Here is a 24,366-nt window from a genome sequence, read left to right on the forward strand (position 1 = left end):
TTACCAGTGTGGGATAACTGTTACAACTCTTAGCAACTTCATTATCAGATTTAGAATCTGCCTCATGGAAAATTTGATCAAATTTATTTTAAGCTGCAAATCTCGAGTGTGGCATAGTTCTCATGTTGAAGGCAAACAGGAACTTGCAAGTTCCTCAGTGCTGATTAAATCACCTGCCTGCGTTTCAGTTTGGAGAGTCTGTGCTGAAGATGCAAACCTCATTAGAATGATAACAGTCAACATTCCAGCAGCATTAATTTTTTTCCATGATATGGACTAAATTTCATTGATACCTTTTAAAAGGTTTAAGAATTCAGTGACAACCACTGGCAAGAACAGAGCAAGCAGGTTTTAAAGGAATACTGTGAATATTTGACTGTTGTGTATAAAAATATCAAATGGAATTAAATTGTGTCTCCTTACAAAATGACAAAAGCTGGGCTTCCAGTGGTTTACATCTTTTCCATTTGCGTGCACACAGAAAACCGAATGGAAAAATAAAAGTACAGCCACCCTGGGACTGTGGAACTCTCTCACAAGAATGGTGAATGCCTGGCAGGCAACTTGGTCTAATTTACTGAGGAAAGCCCTGGAATAACCTAGAGCTGTATGTTAGTTATTGAGTCAAACATAACTTGCTTCAAGGAGACACCATGATCCAGTTCAATGAAATACAGCGTTGAACAAGTAGACAATCGACTAAATGGCCTTGAATTAAGGACCCTTCGTCATTAAGCTCATTTGTGCTGATCGGTGCAATCCGTACTATTTTTCAAATGGGTTCAAATTATTTCTGTATCACTTAATCACTTTTGTCATTGTTCTTTGGAGTTAAGTAACGCTATTTGAATGGTGCTACCTACCCCTTTTTACAATCAAGTAAGTTTTATTAAAATATTTAAAGCTGTCCAGAAGCCCTAGATTTTTACTCTGAGATGAGGAGGATCCAGTAGCAAGGGTACAGCAAGAGCAGAACCCCTTCCTCACAGTAATAAATGGGGCATTCAGATTCATTGTTTAACAGGCTCCTTAAAGCAATTAGTGTAATTTAAAGCACATGTGTCTGCATTAATGAGAGGAAAGTTAGAGATATACAAGCTCAGTTACTATCGTGTTATGAAATTTCAGCTCTTAATGGTTTAAAGGACAAAAAGGTCCAAAAGAAACAAATAGGCATTTTGTTGTGGTTTATCACCAGCAAGTAAGATTTATTTGTAACTTCCACAATAAGCATGTTGTACATAATATCACAATAATATGTATACTTTTGTACTTGACATTGAGAGCATTTCTCTTGTAGAATTGTAAAAGTGGCCCAGTTGTTATTGTGTGATATATAGTTATATCTATGTATTGGTAGACAAAATGCCACTATGTCTCTTATGGATAGCAGATAGGATATAGAAGTATTAAACCTGCATTTGAAGTGTTCTTCGTCCATAGACTACAATAAACTCACTGAAAATTAATCAAGTCCTATAATAAAAATACATGCATCTTGCTGGGAGGTATACTGCTGCCATGTTTGATGAATGTGTCTGTTCAAAAGAGGATAAGTCCCAGTGGCCATTTGAGTTTTGAATCGTTCTACTTATTTCTCCCAACGTGACCTTTTAAACATTTGCAAGTCGTTGGTTTAGCTTGAGCCTTTATAAACCTCATAGCTTTTTGATAAATTGCGTAACATTTATACAAATTTTAATTTGGATGCTTAATCAGGAGGCATCCAAAATTTAGCATTGCACATTTATTGCCGTTTATAAAGACAAACGATGGGTTTACAGTTTGGGTGTAAATTCCATTGACAGACATGTTCTGTATTTCTATCAATTTCTTTTAATTTTTGATTTGATCATTTAAATTTTTTACATTGTAGAAGCTAGATTTTCCTCTGTTGGCTTGTGTGTAAATTGGCAATAAAACTTTGCATTTTTGGCAGGCTTACAATGGTATTGATGATTAAATTGTCCTTGGAAATTCAAAAGCATTTGCATCATCAATAGATCTCCTCAAAACTCTAGGTGCAGATTTAGAATTAAATCATTCATCAACACACGGGGTTGCGAGTGCTGGTATCACGTGCTAGCTTAAATGAGCAAAAGAGATGGTTAGTAAAAATAAATATTTGGAGTAATAACCATCGAAGGAAAAGTACATTTCTATCAATAGATCCAGTAACCTAACAGCCAGCATCTCACCAATATGAACTTGGTCCTCTTGCATAAAGCCATCCCACCCAAAAGGAGTATTTTCTGAATCAAGATCAGGAAAAAAAATGATTTAAACTTATTTATTTACGACATGGTAGAAACCGATTCCAGCTTTTGAAACTGGTGCCACCCATTTACACTGAATGAACCTACCAATCCAGTATGATTTTGGAGGGTGGGAGGAAATGGGAGCACCCAGGGAAAATGCAAGCAGGTCATGTGGAGAAGGTGCAAACTCCAGATTCAAATGTGGATTGCTGGTGCTGCACTGGCATTATGCTGATGGCCGGAATGCTAGATTAAAAACAGAAAATTCTAAGGAGGTGAGCAGCAGTTGTGCTTTTATGTGGAGAGCCTTCAATTGGAAGTTAAGTAAGAAAGCAAATGCGTTTTGAGTTGCAAAGAAGGCGGAAGAATGGAGAGAACAAAGCAAACACCAGAACTGTGATGCCTTGTATCCCACAGTTTCTCCCTTCTTATCTCTCCTCCCATCACATCAACTGTTTTTAACCAACATTCAATGCCCTTTCTCTGCTGGCACCACTTGGATCACTCTGTCTCTCTTATCATTTGCCTTAACTTTACTTCTGTTTCTTCTTTACAACTTGCGTTGTTTTTCAAACTTTCTTAGTTCTGGTAAAAGCTCACCCACTTGAAATTTTAACTCTTTTTCCCACTTCACCACTACTGATTGCTGGCGCTGTAAAGGCGTTGCGCTAACCGCTACACCAACCATGCCACCCTCTAAACTATTCAATGATTCTGGTGATTATCAGCTAGGAAGAGACTCTCAGATCAATGTGAATTGTCACACGTTCCCAGCAACATAAAACATTTAGCATTCTTCAATGATGATGACCTTGCCTTAATCTCCCTGACAGTACATTAATGGGACTAAATTGTCACTCATTTTACATCTTGTCCAATATTACTTTCCAGCAATTTCAAGTAAAATCGGGTAAGAGCTAAACCAGCAGGTGTTCTGCCATTAACTGTTCAATTCAGGTTCTCACAAAAAGATTTCAAATAAGCTTTATGGACCAATGCTCCAATACAATATCTAAAAGTAGGCACTTCATAATTAACCGATCAATCCTTCAGTTGATTTTGGTTACTAATTTATGCTAGTATTCTGAATTTGGTAACAAAATTAAATCATTCTAAATGTTGGTTAAGTATATGTAATGTTCATTTAGCGACCAACAGAGGGTCACTTACAAGGAATTCATAGTTTAGTAACCAAGCAAGGCATTTAGCTCATTCCTTATGAACTCTGTGACAACACATTTTGTCACAGAAAACACTAAAGGATCATTTTAATCATACAAACTCACTTTTACTTAGTGTAGATCTACTTATGAATCTACAAATTTGAAATAGCCTAATTCACAGTGACTGAACTGACCCGAAGACACATATAATGGACTGGTGGGCAATGCACGAGCATAGTATATACTATTGCGCTGTAGATGGAAATCTAATTCAATCTACTTATTGCATGCAAGTAAAAATGCTTTCATTCAACATTATAACAGAAGCCCTACAGTAATTCATAGAACATATTTTCTGAACATTTCTTTCCCCTGACATCTGCAAAGAGAGATTGTCAGCACAAGGACATAAGTGGCAGATGCATTTTCATTCTGGGTTCAATCATGTCAGGGAAATAATGTACAGACAATACAGTATTACCATAAAACGATCTGCTAGTATTGGTTTCCTGAGCATCCAGTGACTATGGACTGATTAGTCTTGCATTGGCAACTGACACATATTATATTTAATATTTATGAATAAAATTGGGACTTATCTATGGAAAAGTGGGACTCAATACAATTTTAGGAAAGAAAGGTGTTTTGTTAACCTTTTGCAAGGAAATGATAAGTGTTATATTGAATGTCCTATAATGGAATGTACTTTCAAAAATGATTCAATAAATCCTGAATGAAACGCCAAAGAACTGGATATCCATGGTAAAATTTAGAGGACAATGAGTAATTAGCTGGAAGGCAGAAGCAGCAGTAACTAATTCAAAACATATTCTGTGGTTTGGAGGATACTCTGCCGAATATCTGGAGATAGAATTGAGCCACCAAATCTAAAACTCTAGAATGCCTAATTTAACTTTTGGAGCTTAAGGCAATAATGTTTCTGCAGCTGAGGGTAGGTGGGGTTCCAGGAAAGATTGGAGAATGAAATTCAACTGGATAAAGTACTCAAAATATATTTAAATATAGCAATGGAATAATGCACTGCAAGGCATGTGGAGTATTTTACTACAGAACTAACCAGGACACAAATTGAAGGATATATGCTGTTAACAAAAGGATCCATTCTTACTGGGTCCAATTTGCTTTGGGTCAAACACTGTTCAAAGTGCAAAGTGGGTAAATACCACTCTAAAGTGTAAGTTGCCAAGATCATTCAACTTTTAATACACATTTGTTACTTAACTATTCACAGAGCCAAGTGATGTTAGTAAAACACAAAAGTCTGGGGTCGCAGTGAATGAAGTAATAACGCAATGCTGGAAAAATTCAGTAGATCAAACAGCAGCATACTTTATATAGCAGGGGTAAAGATAAATAACCAATGTTTCAGGCTTGAGCCCTTCATCAAGGTTTGAGCAAAATGTCGACAGGCTCCTGAATAAAATGGTTCGGGGGGGAGGAGAGGGACATGGGAAAGAGCACAGGTTCACAGGCAAGAGGTAATAGGTGGATAAGGGAGGGAGGGCATCACAGAAAACAGGGGAGAGGAATAACTCTAGGAATGGAGAAGACAGAGAATGGAAAGCTGAAGGAAAGGAGGCAGAGGGATGGGGAAGAGAGGGAGAGTGCTAAGCAGTCTAGCAGAAACTGGCGATTTCTGGTGTTTTCATTGTGGCTGTCTCTACATTGGAGGGACTGGGTGCAGAATGAGAGATTGTTTCACTCTGTCCACATCAATGACAGGGATCACCCAGAGGCCAACCATTTCAATTCTGCACCCCTCTCCCATGCCTGTCCATGGCCTCATGCACTGCTAAACAAAGGCCATCCGTAAATTGGAGGAGCAACAACTAATATTCCATCTGGACACCGTCCAACTGGATGGCATTAACATCAACTTCAGTTTCTGATAGACCACTCCTCATTCTCCCTCTCTACCTTATCCGTCTGTCTCTTTTCCTCCATGTTTTCGCCCTCTTCCCTTCCCATTCACAGAGCTATCATCCCCCTCGTTTTGTGTTGTGCCCTCCCTCTCTTATGCACCTATTAACTCTTGCCTGTAGGCCAATGCTCCTCCCCATATCCCTCCTTCACCTCCCCCCTCTTCCCCCCACTCACCCCACCACCATCATTTTATTCAGGTGCCTGCCTACCTTTTGCTCATAGCTTGATGAAAGGCTCAAGTCTTTGCTATATAAAGTACCCTGTTTGACCTGCTGAATTTTTCCAGCATTGTGTTTTTATTCACATAGATTTGACATCAGAACTGCAAGTCTGAAAACAAAGATTAACATTAGATACACTCAAAAAACTCTCTAGATCACAATTTTCCATAACATGAATCCACTTCATCTGTGTCAAAAAGCATGAGCTGAATTAAAAGAAAAATTGACACATAAATTCCATGAGAGTGATTTTTTTATTTTTCATCTCAGATGTTTTGGTAGTAATTTGTGAATTCAGAAAAGGGAAATTACTGTTATCCAAACTGTCGCCCACATTAGTCTGAAGGGAAGTTTAAAACTGACACTAAAAGCACTTACTCAACATAAATTGATTAATGCAGGATTGGTCTTCCAAGTAAATTCTCAAAACCTGTTCAAAAAATTGATATACTGTGAAGGGAACAAGTTTTTATATTTAGCTATCATGGCCACATTCATGTCAAAATGGGAAAATAGAAATAGACCCAGCTTTTGAAATTATTTTTGAAATATTATATTTGACTTAAAGAAGCCTGTGACTCAGTCAAGCGTTTGTAGCCTCATTCAATGAAAGAAAGCACTAAAGGACATGCATTGCATTTTAAATATTGCGACAGATAGCGAATATTCAGGTTCTTTTGGGCATTTGCTTCAGGATATCTAAATTTTGCAAGTAACTCATTCTAAGATTTTGTTAAATATATGAGAAATGTAATGAGATTCAGTCAGACAGAATCCATTGGAATTTTGCTACTTAGGATTGGTTCAGAGAGTGACTTCCAGCTTCCACCAATGACCAATTAGCTTTCAGCCACAATTGCTACAAACGTGTTTGCTGTTTAGATGTCAAACGTGGAACTAAGTAGCCGCCTGCTTGAACTACCATTTAAGCTGTGGTAAATTACATGTTTGAAATATGTGTATTAGAATTATACAAACATGAGAAGCAATATCAATTTGTGGTGAATGTTGGTGTCCCAATTGTAATTTAGACTGCAATTATATGATTGTAAATGCGTGTGCTATCATTCTATTCTTCTTAATATAAGGATACTTTGACCTCTGCCTTGAGATATTAGATTGGCAATGTAAAGATTGCACTGTTACAGGAACATACTGCCTCCCTGGATACTGGAAAACACGACAGTAGTATTAGTTGCCTCAACTAATGAAAATTTTCTGCTTGTGCAAGGTTAAAGAGCCCAATGCTGAACAATTTCTTGGCCTCCTGGTCAGGACTCCTACACAGACAATATTTGAATTTAGAAACTACAGACAAGTACATCTCTCTAGAGCTCTGTGACTCAGGAGGAGGATGAGAAAAAAAAAGTAATACAAGTAAATATCAACATTGGAAATGTAGAGCCGAAGTTTGGATCATATTTGTTAAATTATTCTATTTTTGTAATGCTTGCAGTCTTGGTGAGTCACAAAACTAGAATCTTAAACCTCCCCCATGATAAATTATAAAAATATATTTTTTACCAAACTATGAATCTACAAGGTATAGAGATGTGGGGTTGTGCCTGAATCCAAATAAGCAACTATGAATGAGTGAATGTTGAATATCATCACCTTTGATAGGAAAGGTTGTTGGCTACCATGTATAGTTTACTATATACATAAATGTTCTCATTGAATGCTATGGAAACATAATGCTTAGAATAGAGGCTCTATGAACAGGTGTACAATTGGTGAAAACGAGTGTGGCCTCTTTATGTATGAGAATAGAAATCATTTTGTGAATTTAAAAGGAAAGAACACAGTTGCTGGTAATGCCTTGTGATTATAACAGAATTCCTACCACTCAAAGGCTGGGGCATTATAATTTTTACCATTGGTTCAAATTCTTAACATGTGTTAAAGTTCAAGAATATTGGTCAAAAATAATTTCCTAAGATATGGACCTGGTCTCTGAACCACTTATTAAAGATGTTGAATATTCTCGGCTGCAGATGTACAAACCAAGCACCTGCTTAATGTTCTGAATAAATGTTGGGGGGGTGGGGGGGTGGGGGGGTGGGGGGGTGGGGGGAGATGTCCGAACTGTACACTAAAACACATACTGACTTTTCCCCTGGCACTTATGGTATGACACATTGATTGAATAGCTCATTTCAATGACATCGTTCATTATTATTATATTGATAATAATAATTTTGCTAACTGCTATTAGAACTGAACCAGCATCTGTTTCTTGGAATTTTAAATCTTGTGACCAGTTATTGTACAAATGTTCAATGGACTTATCATCTATTCACAACCTACAGGTGGAAAGTGGAAAAACCTAATGAAATAAAATCAGCGCTTCTTAAGTTATAAAAAATTAATCTACAAAATTAAAGCCATATTTTTCTGCTAATTTCTGCTAAATACTTGCAATTTATCAGTACACTGTATATTTTTAATTTATCCCCTGTTTTTATTATTGTAATCCCAACATGATATGTTCCTTAAATTGTGTGAGAAGCATTCTAAATCCTTATTGAACAGATCTAAGACATGTTGCCGCAAAGTGTCAAACAAGCCTGTATGATCCTAGGTCAAACAGAAAGACATCTTGCCTAGGTTTTTAGCAAGCTGTAGTTATTGCTTGAAAACCTTATCTTCAATATATTAACAAATTTTAGTTTGTAAAAGAGTACTTTGAAACTGAATTACTATTTGGTGACGTTCAAAATAACACATTATAGCAACTTTTATAATTTTCACAGGGACCATTCACAGGGAAAGAATATGGCTTTAAAGAACAACATGGGAGAAATTCAACTTTTGCAATTTTTAGTATGAAATGAACTACAAAAGGTCTGAACCAAATTGCATACTGGGTTACATCTGAATGAAATAGATTACCTACAAGCGCTAATTTGATATCCGGATCCAGCTCACCTGCCAAGCAGGACTCAGAACTCAACAAGAAGGCAGGAAGGCTCTGTGCATATTTCTGTTCACCCTAGCTCCCCTCAAAGAGTATACATTTGCTCAGTAGTCTCTTCAAGATCCTTTGGTCAAAACACCTGGATAGGGTACCATAAGGCTGACCTTGTTCAGTACAAAAACTTGCCTGTTTTTGAATGTTGCACTTGGGTCTTGCAATAGGCATTGTCATTCTAATTTGCAAACACAAGCCTTCCCACTCATGTGGACACCTTGAACATCTAAAAGACTCATGCATCCATTATTGTGACCAGATCTAATATGTGGCATTGGCAGTCAAAATGTGCAGACCAAGAGGCCATATTTTGCCTTATGGGTTGAATTTCTCCCCCAAATATGTGTTATATGTGGTTTATAGAGTAATAAAATCCCCAAAAAAATCATTTATAAAATTGTTGAAATGAGTATGATATGTAGGTTTAAACTGAATAATGTATTAAAAATGTTTGACAATGAATGATGGGTAATTAGTGATTTTGTACAATAACTTGACACTTCACGTGATATCAGACATATTTGCTGATCCATAACTCCAGCAATACATACAAGCTTATTCCAGTGTCTGAGAGCTTCACGCATTACTTTAATATTAAAATGAAAAAAAGAGAGCGCATTGTTGAAATGCAGAGTGGCTCTTTATGCTTATCCACAAAATCAATGATTAAAAATTGCTGTGAATGAGCAATACAAATTTAACTCTTGTTTGCTCTGTCAATTCTGAAATCAGTGTAAATCCACCAAATATTCTGCCAAACACAATTGGTATATTTGCATCCATTGGTCTCGTTGGCACTTCATTTCAAATATCAAATGTTGCATTTCACTGTTTTTTAAAACTCAAGATTATCAATAATTTGTTGTTAACTGGAACAAAAATAGTAGCCAAATTTCATATTATTTTCAATTTTGATATTAATTCTAGGAAACTTTAAACAGCAATTATTATATAACCTAACCATTGAACTTCCAAACAACCATTTTATGTAGAAAGTTTATTGATTCATAAGTAAATAAATTGCAGTGTGACTAAAGTGCAATGGTTCAAGTGGCAATTATTAGATTTATAAATACAAAAGCCTCAGTGTTGCAGATTGTAAGGGCTCAGCAGTTACTGTACCTTTCAAAACTAGCATGTAACCATATCTGCTTTAAAAGAGTGATTCATATTACTTCCAAAGCATGAGAAAGTCTTTCTCGTCCCCACCACAGGAAATTCGAGCCTGAATTTAATGAGCTTCAATTGGAATGTGGCCTTTGAAAAGTACTACATTTGAAAAGATGGAACATTAAATTTTGTAATGATGTAAAACATCTTCAATTTTTGACAGGACAATGGCATTTATTGTGCTTTATGGGCCCAGTGGTGAGTCAAAGGTCATTTTTTGTATGACTTCTCAGACTAGGGAAATATTGAATGAAAATTAGGTTACATGTGTAGAACTTTAAAAAAAAATCTATCTGTTGGAAAAGCGGAGTGCTAATGAAAAGATCCAAAAAGAAAGACGTTCAGTCAACAGCAGATGGGAAAGTTACCAAAAATATAAGAGTCAAGAGAGCAAATCTCCAGATTTGTGTTAAAGTTGGTCATTCCCTCACAAGTAATGTCGAAAAATGAAATATAAACTGGACAGAGCATTCCAAAAATGCTCTGTTAAACTTTACAGTTCCTGTTGATTCAAATGAATATATTTTAACAACTGATCTGATACATTGGAGCTAATCATTCATTTAACTTTGAAATGATTAATACATAAAAAATGAGTAATACATAAAAAGATTATTAACCCTTAATCATTACAACTCAAGAACCTGCAACTGACAGGAGAATGTCTTTAGCAAATTCATAATTTGTTGTTTGGACAATGACATTGGAGAAGAAAGTTGTATCTGGCCCCTGGGGCCAACAGCTGCAGGAATTCAAATGGACTCATCCCTGACATTTGGTTCCATAGATGACAAATTTCTTTCTCACCAATTTATTAGTTCTGTGGTTGTTAGTGTGTTTACAATTTTGACAACGAATGCACATTTTCAGGACAACTTTCACCTCTCAGCGAATGGAACAGCATGGTAGGACATACGTCACGCATACAAGCTGGAATCATACAGAGTAGGCAGCTGGAGACCTTGATCCTTGTGCAATAATGCCAGCTCTGTCTAACTGGGCCACAATAATCCAGCTAATGCCATATGTTAATCATGTAAGGAAATCTGGAGCTTACGTGTTATTTAAAGGATCTTCTGTGGCATTCAAAATTTTTAGTGACTCAAAACGAATTCATTTAGTTAGGGGAAAATGCATTAATTTGTCAAGGCAAACTGTATTATTTTGTTGACATACAGCACAGTACAGTCCACTTTAGCCCACGAGTCAGTGCTGCCCAATTACACCCAATTAACCTGCACCCCCCCCAGTATGTTTTGAACAGTGGGAGGAAACCAGAGCCCCCAGGGAAAACTCACGCAGACACGGGGAGAATTTACAAACACCTTACAGATAGCACAGGATTTGATCGCTGGTGCTGTAAAGGCATTGTGCTAACTGCTATATCCACCGTACTGCCCTGGTATGGTATGATGGGTGAATCTGGAATCTTCAACAGGTTGCCCCTTGTATGTTCCAAAACATCCAGGTCATGCTGTTAAAAGAGGCAGGAAGGGGAAGGGTGAAAGTTCTGGCCAGGAGGTTCTTACCTTTGAGGAGTCAATCATTTTTATACAATTGTTTAATTGGAAACGTGGACAAAGGCTACAATTATTAAAAAGGCATTGGGGAACCAACTACCTGATAGTACCACACCTGCTCTTGACCAGTAGCAAGTGCAAAGATCAAAGAGGTCCTAAATTTTATTTGACTTCAATTTTATTTGATGCTACCTTACTAATGTATCAGAGCATCTCAACTCAAGGGGGGTGGGGGGATGATGAATTAATCTCTTCTCTTTGGGTGGAGAGCAGATTGCAGCATGTAACTATTGTGAGCTTCTCAATGTGACCAGGGCATATTAATTGCTATCACATTGTGCCAAGGACTCCAAGAACAGATAACACAAAAATCACAAGGGATTCCTTCTATAAAGGTTATCTGTGATCACAACCAAACTTTTTTGTAGCAAATTTGGGTTACACCACATAATACTATCAGTAAGCATCAGTCAACTGAGCTAGTCACCACATTGGCCTTGTGTGTTGTATCCTGCCTTCATTTAGGACCCCACGGATAAAGGCAAGATGCTAGAATGAATTCATATCCATTTTAAGAACACTTTCAGTGCCCACCATATACTGTCTCAACCTTGAAAACTGCTGTAGATACAAGGAACAGATAAAGATGGGGCACCTTTCTGGACATTGAAGGACATAATGATTTCCTTGTAGTTCCACTGAAGGTTCTAAATCAAATCACTAAGGCTTAACGAATTAGTCAATCTGCATAAGATGCAGTAAGACTTGGACGCTCTTCATGTGCGAGGAAATTTTTGGCAAGCAATTGTTAAGCAACTTAAGTGTGTAACTAAATGTGTTCAGGATTGGCTAACCCTTGTAGCATGCTGATTAGATTTTCAGATGTAGAAATGCAGATGCACCCCAACCTCGTCCCTGCACCCTCCTCAATTACATGCAGGAAAGAATGGACTTCATGCTCCAAATATAAAGCCGAAACAACATAGGACCAAGCCACCAGGATGCCCTGTGACATTTTGTGCAACTTTTGAGGTAGACCTGCCAATGCCAATATATCTTATGTAAGTCCATCAGATTTCCACTGAAAGTCACAGATGCACTCTTTCTTTCTGGGAAGCTAGAAAATGGGCTCTCCTTGTCCCATGACCACACCACAGGCCTCTTGTGTGTGTGCTCATTTAACAAATGTGGTCTACCTCCTTAGCTGCTCTTTTGTATCACCACAGTTACTTGGCCAGGCAAATTCAGTGACTTTGCCGCTTTTAGTGTGTTTTGATGTGTTTGGACTCATACCTCACTCAAAGGAAGATAGCTGTGATCATTGGAGATTAAACAACTCACTCTTAGGAGATCACTGCAGGAGTTATTTTCATTGCAGTTTCCCAAGCAAACATCTTCAGCTGTTCATCAATGATCTTCTTTCCATCATATGATCAGAAGTGAAGAAAATGGCAGGAGTTTCTGAGAAGAATTCATAAGTTGTAGGACAGATTAAATCCAAAGAGGAATAAATATTCTAAGCAGTGGGTCAGACATCCATGGCTGACAAGGGAGGTCAGACAGCATAAAAACCACAGTCTTTTTTTTAAAAAAAGACGGGAGCCAGAAGACTGGGTTGCCCTTAAAAACCAACCCAAAGCAACTAAAAAAAGCAATAAGGGCAGAATAGATGAAATATGGAGGTAAGCTGGTCATAAAAGATGACACCAAACAATTTTTCAGATATGTAAAGTAGAAAAGAGAAGCAAAAGTGGATGTTGGACTGCTGGAAAATGAAACTGGAGAAGTGGTCATGGGGACAAAGAAATGGCAGATGAACTAAACAGCTATTTTGGATCAGTCTTCACAAAGGAAGACACCAGGGATGTGCCAGCAATTTGAGAGAGTCAGGGGCAAAAGTGACTAAGGAGAAGGAGCTTGGGAAGCTGAAGGTGGATAAGTCACTTGAATCAGATGGACTACACCCCAGGTTCCTCAAAGTGCAGCTCCAAAACTACTTAGGAGGCAGACATTATCCAAGAGGAAGGAGCCAATTGAGTGGGACTCTATCTTCCACCCTAAGTTCTCATTCCATCCAGAGGCTTTGCAGAGCATACCATCTCCAAAATCCATTATAGTTAGTTGCCTCAGCTGCTGTGACAGCACCTCCCAAACTAATGATCTCTACCATCAAGAAAGAAAAGGACTACAGTCAGGCGGGAGCACCTCAGATCATGTGTTCCCGCACACTGTAATAATTATAACTTAAACTCGAACCATCCTGATTCAAAGTAGCTGGTGCTACCTGGTGTAAAAATTATGATAAAGGGGCATCATCATAATGTATTTGTATCTTTCACTGGTTAACCATGCATTCCAATCCAGAGCACATTTCCCGAGAATTTTCCATTCAGCCCACCTCTCAAAAGTCCTGAGCAGATATTCTCAGTCTTTGTCAAGACAAGTCAAGTCATCTTTATTGTCATCTGATTGCACATGTACAACCTGATGAAATGGCATTTTCAGGTCTTTGGCACAAAACACTCAGACACACAACCAAGCATAACACACGTACAGACAAACAATAAATATACAGGACAAGTATTTATATGCTAGAAGGGCTGAAGGGCCTGTTTCTGTGCTGTAATGTTCTACGGTCCTATATTCAAATAAATAAATTCAGAAATATGAAAATCTTGGAGGGTTAGTGTGAACAGTTCCAAGTTTAATTGAATGGTCATCTTGTTTCTGTTTTTAGCCCACATACATTTGAGATAGAACTATGTGCTCGCACCTCACTCCAGAATATGAACACAGTTCCTAGGTGGACAGATCGGTGTGATGGTGAAATGATGCTACACTGTCAGAGATTTTGGGTTTTAATCCAAGGTCCTCTCGAGCTTGATCCACTGGTTTGTAAAGAATGTGTTTGATTTCATTGCTTTATCCAAGGACAAACAGGAGCAAGATTTCTCCTTTAATTAGTAACATCAAAAGTTAAAAATATAAATAGCTTCTTTATTTAATAAGTAAAATACATTTTTCAGGAACAGAATTTTGGTTTCAACAATTGCATGTGAATTTAGCTGGGTCCCTAATTAGGCATTCATTCACCACAAGATATATGTCAGCTAGTCTGCTTTGATAAAGTCCAGAGATAGTTTTGTTAAAATATGTAATGATGGTGAACAAAAAGTAAGTTTTTTTTTACAGCATTGAGTAGAGTCATTTATGTTAAAATAAGTGAAAGAACCCATATGGTTGGTACCTTGTTCAACCCATTAGATCAGGGGTTTTCAAACTTCTTTCTTTTCACATACCACTCACTCTAAGTAATCTCTATGCCATTGGTGCTCTGTGATTAATAAGGGATTGCTTAAGGTGGTCTGTGAGTGGGAAGGGAAGGTTGAGAACCACTGCTCTAGTCCCAATTGTTACTAAAATATTTTGCTTGAGAAAAATTGTCATTGGCCCATTTCCTTTGGAGTTATGAAACCGTGCACAGAACGAGCTCATTAGGTATGATTAAAACAGTGGTTTTCAAATTTATTCTTTCCACTCACATACCACTTTAAGCAATCCCTTATGAATCACAGAGCACCGATGGCATAGGGATTACTTAAAGTGGTATGTGAGTGGAAAGAATAAATTTGAAAATCACTGTTTTAATCATACCTAATGTGAGAGGAAAGAAAAAGTTTGAAAACCACTGCATTAGATTGAGGATTAGACCAGAAACCATTTCACGTTGTTCCATCTGTGATTTATAAGTTAATACAAAACTGTTCCATCTCCAATCTTTCAGTGATGGAAGCAGATGGAGAGGAATTCAACTCTCCCATGTACCTTGTAAGATTGCTGCAAACACAATGTTAAAATTAGGGGCACAATATAAAAGTGCCATCTGGTTATTCCTGGAATCATTGTCAAATCACCTGTGTGGAGCTAGATCTTCTCCCAGTGAGATAATCTCATTGTGAGATTCTTGTTTTCCATATTACTAATTATGGGTGACTTTATTGATAGGAGTTTTGTAAATTTTCCTGAGAGTCATATTGTAAAAAAAATCCTATAAATTAAAGTCAATAGATAGTGATATGAAATTGACACCATATCTCTGTAGATCTTAGTTTTATTTTCCTTAATTTCCAGTGTTAATAGGAATAAATTACAAATAGAATTAATGGAACCAAGTGCCAGGAACATTTATCATCAGGGACCAGCCTTGCATCTGATTCCATAGTTAATTTGTATTGTTTAAAGTTAAAAGTAGTAATAATGCAGGGAATCAAAAAAGCTTACAAAATATCTGTGAGGTTGTTTCAAGGAAAATTAGTTGGAGGTTAGTTCCTCTGTATTGGTGCAAGGTGCTTGATAAATTAATACTTAATGTGTGCTCATTCTGGGAAATATCTATCTTTTAAACATCTTCAATTTCTGCCATTTTCTGCCTCACAATGATGTGTCAAAATATTATACAATGAAGATTATTTATTCTACTTTTATTTAAAATGGATCTTTATATACTATCTGGGCTATAGAGTTATGCAGCCTGGAATCAGGCACTCTGGCCCAATTCGATCATGCCAACCAAGTGGCCCAGTTGGATTTGTGTTTGGCCCTCACTCTAACCTTTCCTATCCAATTTTCTAAAAAAAACTATATCTAAATTGATCAAAAAAAGCTTATTGTGTGTATTCCACAAATCCATCTTCCAGCATTTCATGAGAAGAAAATTATATGGTCTCTATGTGAGGTAAAATCTATCTTGTTTGTTATATTACCTCTGTCACCCACCTTTTCCGATTAATTCTGCATTCAATATCACTATTCAGTGGCCGATAATAAACTCTTTCCTGTTTCCTACTTGCTTTTTTTAAGCCCACTTGAGCACTATCCTTCCCACCTCCCTTTTAACTCCTCGTCAGCCATGATCTGATGATCCATACCTGATGCCACTGGCTCCTAGCACCACATGCCCTCACTGCCAAAACCCCTCCTCACCCAGCTTCATTAAGCATTTTCCTTGGATAGTTTTCTTAATACTTCGTTCACCCCTGTTACTAGCTCACACTCCATGGTCCAGTGGGCCTTCACCCACACAGTCCACCTACGCTCCACGCTGCTGCTATCCTTTCAGGACCAATTAAGTCCCATGTTGTTGTTTTCCTTTCAGGTTCATTTGTGCCCCATGCTCTTGCTCTCCTTTATGTCCCTTGATAATTTATTTGCGATTCATACTACCTGGTACCTGATTCTCCAAGCACATCTTCACATTGCCTAGTCCACTATCGAACACCTTCCTCCCCCTGACAAATACAGCACTGAAGGTGCTTAATCTTCAGCAAACATTTAGAAACTGGACACATGTATTACAATAAATTTGCAACATCATTAAAGCACTTCAGCCTAAGGGTTTGCTTCACCACAATTCTGGCAGCTAACTGAATGCTGGCAGTCTTTATATTTTAACCTACATGTATTTTGCACAGGAATAATTGAAAGTGCCTTGTTATTCTACATCTTGTCATGGAATGTGGATGTTCATGGGGTTGATTCATTCCTTTTCTGCACTAAGGATGAAATGTGCAGACTTGCCCATCTGGAACTGGGAAGTGCACCAACCTGGTGACAACGATAATGAGTTTATTGTTCTCTACATTGCACAATGTACATATGCACCAACATTCTTACTTGCTACGGTGAGGAACTGAATCACCAAACAATTTCTTCAGTTGTGTTACATTAACAAGTAGCGTGGTTTTGTTGATGAATTGGTCTTAGAAATGCAACATAGGCTAAAGCCATCTGTGTTCCAATCCATGATATCCAGAGATATGATTGACTTTAGTGTTGCTGGTGAGCCACAGACATCAATTGCTCATTAACCTGTAAATGAAAAACAGAAGTTGAATATCTACAAAACATTGGTCAGGCTCCACTAGGAGAACAGAGTGCAGTTCTGGACGTCACACTCTCAGAAGGATATGGTTGCACTGGAAAGAATTCAGGTGTATTCTCGATTGGATATCTTCAGTTTTGAAGTGACATTGCAGAGGCTGGGACCGTTTTTCATGGAGTGAAGGAGGCTGAGGAGTAACCTGATGGAAGCAAATTAGATTGTAAGAGGCTTAGACAAGTCGTCAAGTTTTTGTCATTTGAGTGTACAATTACAACCCAACAAAACACCCTTCTCTGGCCCAAAGTGAAAAACATGCAGACACCCAACCAGAATAACATATATACTCACAAACAATACATATACAGGACAAGTATTTCATCTGTACAAATAATTAAATATTGTTTTGTACATATGAGAGTCTCAAATGGTTAGTGTGAGCAGTTCCTTTGGTCGCTCAACATTCTCACTACCCGTGGGAAAAAGCTATTTCTCAGCCTGGTGGTTCTGGCTCTGACACTCCTGTATCTCTTCCCCAATGGGAGCAGCTGAAAGATGCTGTGTGCAGGGTAGAAGGGATCAGGCTTGGCGTCTTGGAGGGGGGGGGGCATTCGTGGGGCATTCCCCCCAAATGAGTTATGGTGCCCTCCACCCACCCGCATCACTTGTGTCACATGGTTTCATCTCCACATGCTATAAGAACACACATTTTTCTGCTACATAGAAGAGAGGCGGGAATGTGACAGTGGCACATGAAGGAGATTCCTGGCAGTTATGGCACTCGCTCACCCTCCTCCACTCAGTGAGTTTTCAAATGTCAGTTACCCTAATTAGATGATCTGGTGCCGACTCTGGAAGGGATCCTCAATGATTTTGCATGCCCTCTTCAGACAATGATCCCGGTAGATCATGTCGATTGGGGGTGGGGGGTGGGATGTAGACTCCAGTGATCCTCTCTAGCACTTTTATGGTCCTGTGGATTGACCTCCAATCTATTTCTCTGCAACTGTACCAGACTGTGATGCAGCTGGCCAAGATGCTCTCGATATCAATAGAACTTTTACAGAAGGTTGACATTATGGTGACAAATAGCCTTGCCCACTTCAGTCTTCTGAAGTGCAGTCACTCAGTGACTCTTGAATCTACCTGACAAGTGAGGAGATATTGAGTGTCCACGATAGGTCACTAGTTCAGTGATGTCTTTGGTGTCCCCCACTCTCCCTACTACAGAGTTGTTCATGTGTATTGCAGCGTGGTCGTTCCTGGTCCTTCTGATGTCCATGATTATCTCCTTCATCTTGTCCACACTAAAACTCAGGTTGTTATTCTCACACTAGGATAGGTATTCAAAATCTTTTTTTTTCCTCCTTGATGATGGTAAATAAAATTAGAGGGCATATGTTTAAGGAGAGAGGAAGGAGTTTTAAAGGGGATTTGGGAGACAAATATTTTACACAGGGTGGTTGATCATTACCAGAGGAGTGGTGGAATCGGGACAATTACTATGTTCAGGAGTCATTTTGCCAAACTCAAATTAGGTATAATTTAAGTTTACTTTACAGCTTAACAATGAAAGGTCAGCAACTTGAAGAATTATTTGGTGCTTTGCATACCAGTTAGACATGTGTGGGAATGACGAAGGCTTTGAAAGCCCCAAACAATTCAGCACTTAAGAAAATTCAAGCAGGTCAGTCCTCTCCATGCTTTGAATGTCTTTGTCAGCTGTGTAAATAGGACAAGTCATATTTTCACAAAGTTTTAAGATAGTTATGGAAAAGGATAAGGCTGGACATTGGAGTGAAGTGTGAACTTGGGGAAGGCTAATTACAAAGATATGAGGCAGGAAGAGGGGTGATTGGAAGTAGATGTTATTGATAGGTGACATGTGGGAGTAAGTTAAAGGCCAAAAGCAATCTACTGGAGGAACTCACGGAGTCGAGCAGTGTTAATGGGAGGAAAAGAATTGTCATTGGTTTTAATTGGAACCCTTCATCAGCATCAGCTGGCCAGCTGGCCAAAATTTAGAAGCATCATGCTCCGGAGAGGAAGAAAGAGAAGGATGGCAACATTCAGGAACCTTGGAAGATGAGAGATGTTGTAAATTTAGTCTAAATGTTAAAGGAAGCATGTGTAATGTTTAGAAAGCTGAATTTGTACAGCGCATGAAGAGTATAAAGGAAGCGGGAAGGAATTTAAACAGGGCGGCTATAAAGGGACTTGAAATGTCTTTGATGAGTCAGATTAAAGAAAATCCCAAGGCATTTTATGCATGCATTGAAATAAGAAAGTTGGTAAGGTGATGGTAGAAACACTCAAAGAGCGAATTTTTGCTTGGTGTTAGAGTAAGTAGGTGTGGAACTAAATGAGCCCTTTGCATTAGAGATGGAGATGATGAACGATAGCGAGATCAGGGAGGGGTATGTTGATAGCAGGAAGTAAAAGTTATTAGTTCTCTTGAAGAGCATTGAGACTATTGCATTCCCAGGGCCTGACGTGATCTTCCCCAGTTGATTAAGAGAGGCAAGAGGGGAGATCCTTGTGATAATAGTTGACGTAGCGAGAGAGCAGATCACTGTGTTATTTTCAGCAACATCTGCAGGAGAAAAGGCAACATTATTCCTGCGTTTAGGAGGGTCAGTAATGATAATCTAGCAAGTTATAGGCCAGCAAGTCTTACATCAATGGTAGGTAGTGTTAGGTCTGCTTTGTTCATGAATGAGTGAGACAAACACCAGGCTGAGTCGAAATCAGGGTTCTTTGTTCTTTATTACCGGATTGTAACACTTGCGACTAACAAAGTTAGTCGGAGAATGCATTCTGCCGTTATCAGCAAAATGGTGATTTTTTATACCCTTGGATACATGCTTAGAACATCATCATATCATTACTTGTCCAATGACTAAAACTGTTGCTATCCTTTCCCTGCTAGCTTCCTGCCTCTCAATCCATCAATGTCTCTCTTATCTTGTAAGTACAAGGATGCATTTACATCTTGTTACAGCCCTGTACATTCCCATCTCATGATGTTTTACCTAACAGGAGTACAAGGACACCTCCCCTTCTTGTTACTGCCCTGTACAGGGTAACTCCCTACACATTCCCATCTCATGATGTTTTACCTTACAATAGGGAAGTTATTAGAGAAGATTCTTGGAGCTGGAATTTACTTATATTTGGATTAATTCGGAATATTCAACATAGGGAGGTCATGTGTCATTGAAATAGTGAGTGATCTGAATATCAGCTCCATTTACCCACCTCAATAAATTAACTTTTGAAAATTTCTGGACGTTTACTCAACGAGATCATTTTGTGCTTCCTTTACACTTTATGTTGAAAAAGAGGCTTCCTGGTATTACCACCTCAAAGTGGGTAGCCACTGAAAATTCAACTTACCGACTTCAGGCCATGGGCACTCTTGAATTTTCTTATTTATTTTGCCCATCAATTTAATAGAGTCAATATTTGGTGAGCATTTCTCATTATTTATCTTTCAAGATGTCATTTTTGGATCATATTTAATTTATGATTATTCCTTTTGCGATTGTGGCCTTTCAGTCCAATGTCAGTTTGATGCAATATCTCCAAGGAATATTGGCTAAATCTTTCCCTTTCCATTGTTGATGAACTTTGAGTATTTACAGTAATTTGGGACTCCAACTTTAATTGAGTTGTTTCTGCCACTCATACAGAAGTCTTGTGCAGTAGCTAAAAGCAAGGCCCCGTAACATTTGATCCTTGTAATTGTTTAAAATTTCACAGCCAATTGGCTGGAAAACCAGTCACTTTTTCATAAACCATTGGTCATCAAGTGTTCAATCGTCTCTTAAAACATCATTGCCTTCCCTTCGGCAAGACCTTGCCCACATGAGTGATGCAGCAAGAGGCAGGAAGCATGAGTCTTGGGCAATGCCTCCTGTTATCTAGGGCCACCTAGGAGGTCCTGCTGGAACAGATTGAGGCAAGCAGGAAAATTCTCTTCCACCCTAGGACCAACAAACCTAAAGGCATGGTGACAGCTGAGAGGATAGCTATCTCCAGTGGATTTTGGTGTTATCAGAGGAATACAACATGTGAGTACCAATCTTCATTCTTCCAACTCTCAAAAAGACAGAGTCTTCCGCCACCATTCTTATCCATTTCATTCAACACTACCTTGCAAAAGGAAACACTGTTCTATCATTCATTCCCACCACACACTCAAGCATTGCTTCCTTGGTTAATTTGCAAAAGCATTATCATCAACCTTTGTTAAGCCAGCATTTTCTCATCCTTGCTCCATTTCACTCTCAGCATCTGCATGTCAAGCCGAGCCCACATGCCCACACCCTACATCGCATGGAGCACTTACTTAATTCACTCTCTCACTGCAGGCAAGAGCGCAGTGGCAAAGAGAAGACTGAGACCAAGACAGGACAGAGGGCTGGAATAGCACAAAGATCAATGGTTGCCAGGATTGGATACTGCAAGGCTGGGAGCTCCAGTGAGAAAGATCTCTGATTATTATTAGCATCTCTAGTCGCCTGCAAAGAATGTGGAAGCATGCAGCTTTGAGCTGCGTTGGGATGCCTGTCCACCTACTGCTGTTCTAACTCGTGTTTGTTTTTTCTTCCCTCTAGGTTCTTCTTAAAAGACTGACACATCCATCGAAGCAAAACTGACAGCTCTAGGGAGGAGGGTCCTTCTGAGTGGGCACCATCAGGCATTCATTCACCTACAAAGCACCCTCAAAGATACTGATAGCTTAGTGTGAATAAAGAGCAAGGTGGAGTCTCTGCTCACAATGAAGCTAAAGAGCAGTTGCAATAGCGGAGGAGACTCACACCAACAAGGTCTTCTCCCCATTCTGCTCCAGTGGAGAGATCTGTGCGCATTGTGAGGTCAAGAAATCGGGAAAAAAAATTACACTTATTTCATACAAGCAACTAAATGAATCCTGAAGGTTTATTAACCAATTTTGTCACCGAGATCTTCTGTCATCATCTCCAGCAATAGCCTTTAAAAAAATGCTGGAATAACATACAACTGCAGTTGTCTTAATTACGAAGGGCTGAGTACCACTGAGGGCGAAATGGATGAGGGCATTAATGGGATGCCTGTCACCTACCATCTGATCTCCCTCAGATGAGTAGGTGTTAAGTTCAATCCCGTACGAGTGGCAGCAATACCTAAGGAGGAGCAAATGCTGAACTCTCTCAGCATGTCAGCAGGTCTGTTTGCTCAACGGCATACATCCAGCGCCACTTAGAACATGAAGAAAGACAGCTGGAACTGACCAAATGTTGCAGCACTGCTCTGTGCAAGCTTGATGTCCCAGAGATCAGAACATGAGCAATGGCAATCTTCCGGGTCCATCAAATGTTGTGGTTATGTCTCTGACAAGTTGATTCACTATAATGTTGAAAGTGATACTACACTTATCATAATTATTACATTGAGAAATTTGATCTACAGTTTAATTTAATGACGGATTTTTAGTCTATGTGGGTTAGAACATATAGGACATTAAGGTTTACCAAATGATTTCAAATCTCCGAAATAAACCAAGGGGCAGAGAGATGGTAATGATTTCAGGTGACGCTGAAGGCTGCTTGCTGTCTGTCAATGGACTGAGGAAGTCAACAAAGCCATCTCACTATCTTAGAGTGGATAGTGTGATTCAGTGCCCACTCGTGCACCTGTTTGTGGGTTAGTCATCCAATACTTTTTTTACTGAAGATGCTTCTTTATGTTTCTGTGTTGTCCTCAACTCTGATCCTATCTACCTTGCCAGAAATGCAGTCAACAACAGTGATGTGGTCCACTTTGTCAGGTACATGATCGAAAGAGCCCAGATATTGTTCATGATGGTTGATCTTTGTTTCGTTGATAGAATGGAAACCTTGCTCACACATACGACTACCTTACTTTATAGTAACATGTTACGCCTTGCTCACGCCAATGGCAGTACTGCTGCCTCGTACTGCTGCCTCACAGTTTCAGGTAAATGGATTTGATCCTGATCTCAGTTGCTCTCTGTGTGGAGTTTGCACCTTCTCCCTGGTTTTCTACAAAATCTCCAAGTTTATGTGGTTCTTGTAATTTGCCCCATAGTGTAGTTGGGGAACAGTTGGAATCAGGCTGGATTTGATGGAAATATGAGAGAGAAAAGGTCACAGGAATGTATGTGGGTGAAGGGAATTATTCTGAAAGCCAGCATAAACCTGATGGATGAATCTCCTCATACCTTGTATGAATATATATATGCTACATATGTTCCTAAATAGCACAACTTTTTAAATTTTATCTGTTGACATTCATCATATAGCTGTGGGCCTGATCATTGATACAGGTGTCTGTCGCGTTACCGAGTGAGGGGTTGTGTTCCTAGAAACCAATCCAGATTGTGATTTTGTTCCCTGCAAAATCCTGTTGTCTGTGCAGGCAAAAAACATGCAACAAATCGGTTTTTTTTTTCATGTAATTTTCATGTAATTCTGTATCCTAGATTTTTTGGTTGTGAATTGGGAACTCCATCAGGGGCAAACTTTCACTCCCTGAACTGCTGACAATGTCAAGTGTTTGAAATGCAAATTCGGAGAAAATGTATTGAAAAGTTTTCAAGGGATATTAAGCCAAAAGATTTCATAATTACATTTTAGTAGAAAGTGGGAACAGGTACTCATTAAAGTTAGATAAAGAATTTAATGGATAATGAGGAAATAGCAGATACTTCGTATCTATTTCCCTAGCACAAAAGAAAACAAAATAAGAGCATAAAACCATCAGGGCAATACACTTGGCAGGTTAACAAGCTTTAAAAAAAATGATAATAAGGTACATAGTGGAGTTGAAGAGGTGGGTCTCCATGACCCACTGCTTCAAGTTATTAAAGGCAATGTTTTGGAAATTGAATTGCACAAGTAATCATTTTCCACAACTCCATAAACAAAGCAATTGTGCATTTAGATTGGAAAGTTAGTGCATGGAAAGAGGACAAGGCAGCAGGAAACTATCAATGTTTCTGTTTAATATCAGATGTGGAGGGGTAACTGGAATCTCTCCTCAGACTCCTACTGTCATTGAACACTTGGATCAATCCAAATGTGCACATCCAAGAAAATTAACATGGATACGTGAAGATGGAATAATCTGTGATTAGATAGGGTATTTTCCAGCGATCACCATATTGGTGCGAAGAGAGTATCAATAGATGTCTTTAAACAGACCACCTGAAAGCATGAGACTGCAAGGAATCGAAA

At 38.7% G+C, this 24,366-nt stretch overlaps 1 protein-coding gene across 15 annotated transcripts in view; it reads left to right on the plus strand.

The window, feature by feature from the left end:
* znf536 (zinc finger protein 536) overlaps positions 1-24,366 on the plus strand; it is a 329,669-nt gene that overhangs the window by 232,981 nt on the left and 72,322 nt on the right. For 2 of the 15 annotated variants that reach the window (XM_069901736.1, XM_069901738.1), the window contains one exon: positions 6,818-7,607. The exons of 11 other annotated variants lie outside the window; for them this stretch is intronic. In XM_069901736.1, coding sequence (XP_069757837.1) covers positions 6,818-6,822 — 5 coding nt within the window. In that variant the 3' untranslated portion in view covers positions 6,823-7,607. Of the gene's footprint in view, positions 1-481; positions 2,136-6,817; positions 7,608-8,339; positions 8,982-24,366 lie in introns of those variants that run through there. 2 more of the 15 variants (XM_069901734.1, XM_069901735.1) reach the window with 2 other exon arrangements.

This window comes from Narcine bancroftii, chromosome 10 (assembly GCF_036971445.1).
Source record: "Narcine bancroftii isolate sNarBan1 chromosome 10, sNarBan1.hap1, whole genome shotgun sequence".
NCBI classification, from domain to species: Eukaryota; Metazoa; Chordata; class Chondrichthyes; order Torpediniformes; family Narcinidae; genus Narcine; species Narcine bancroftii.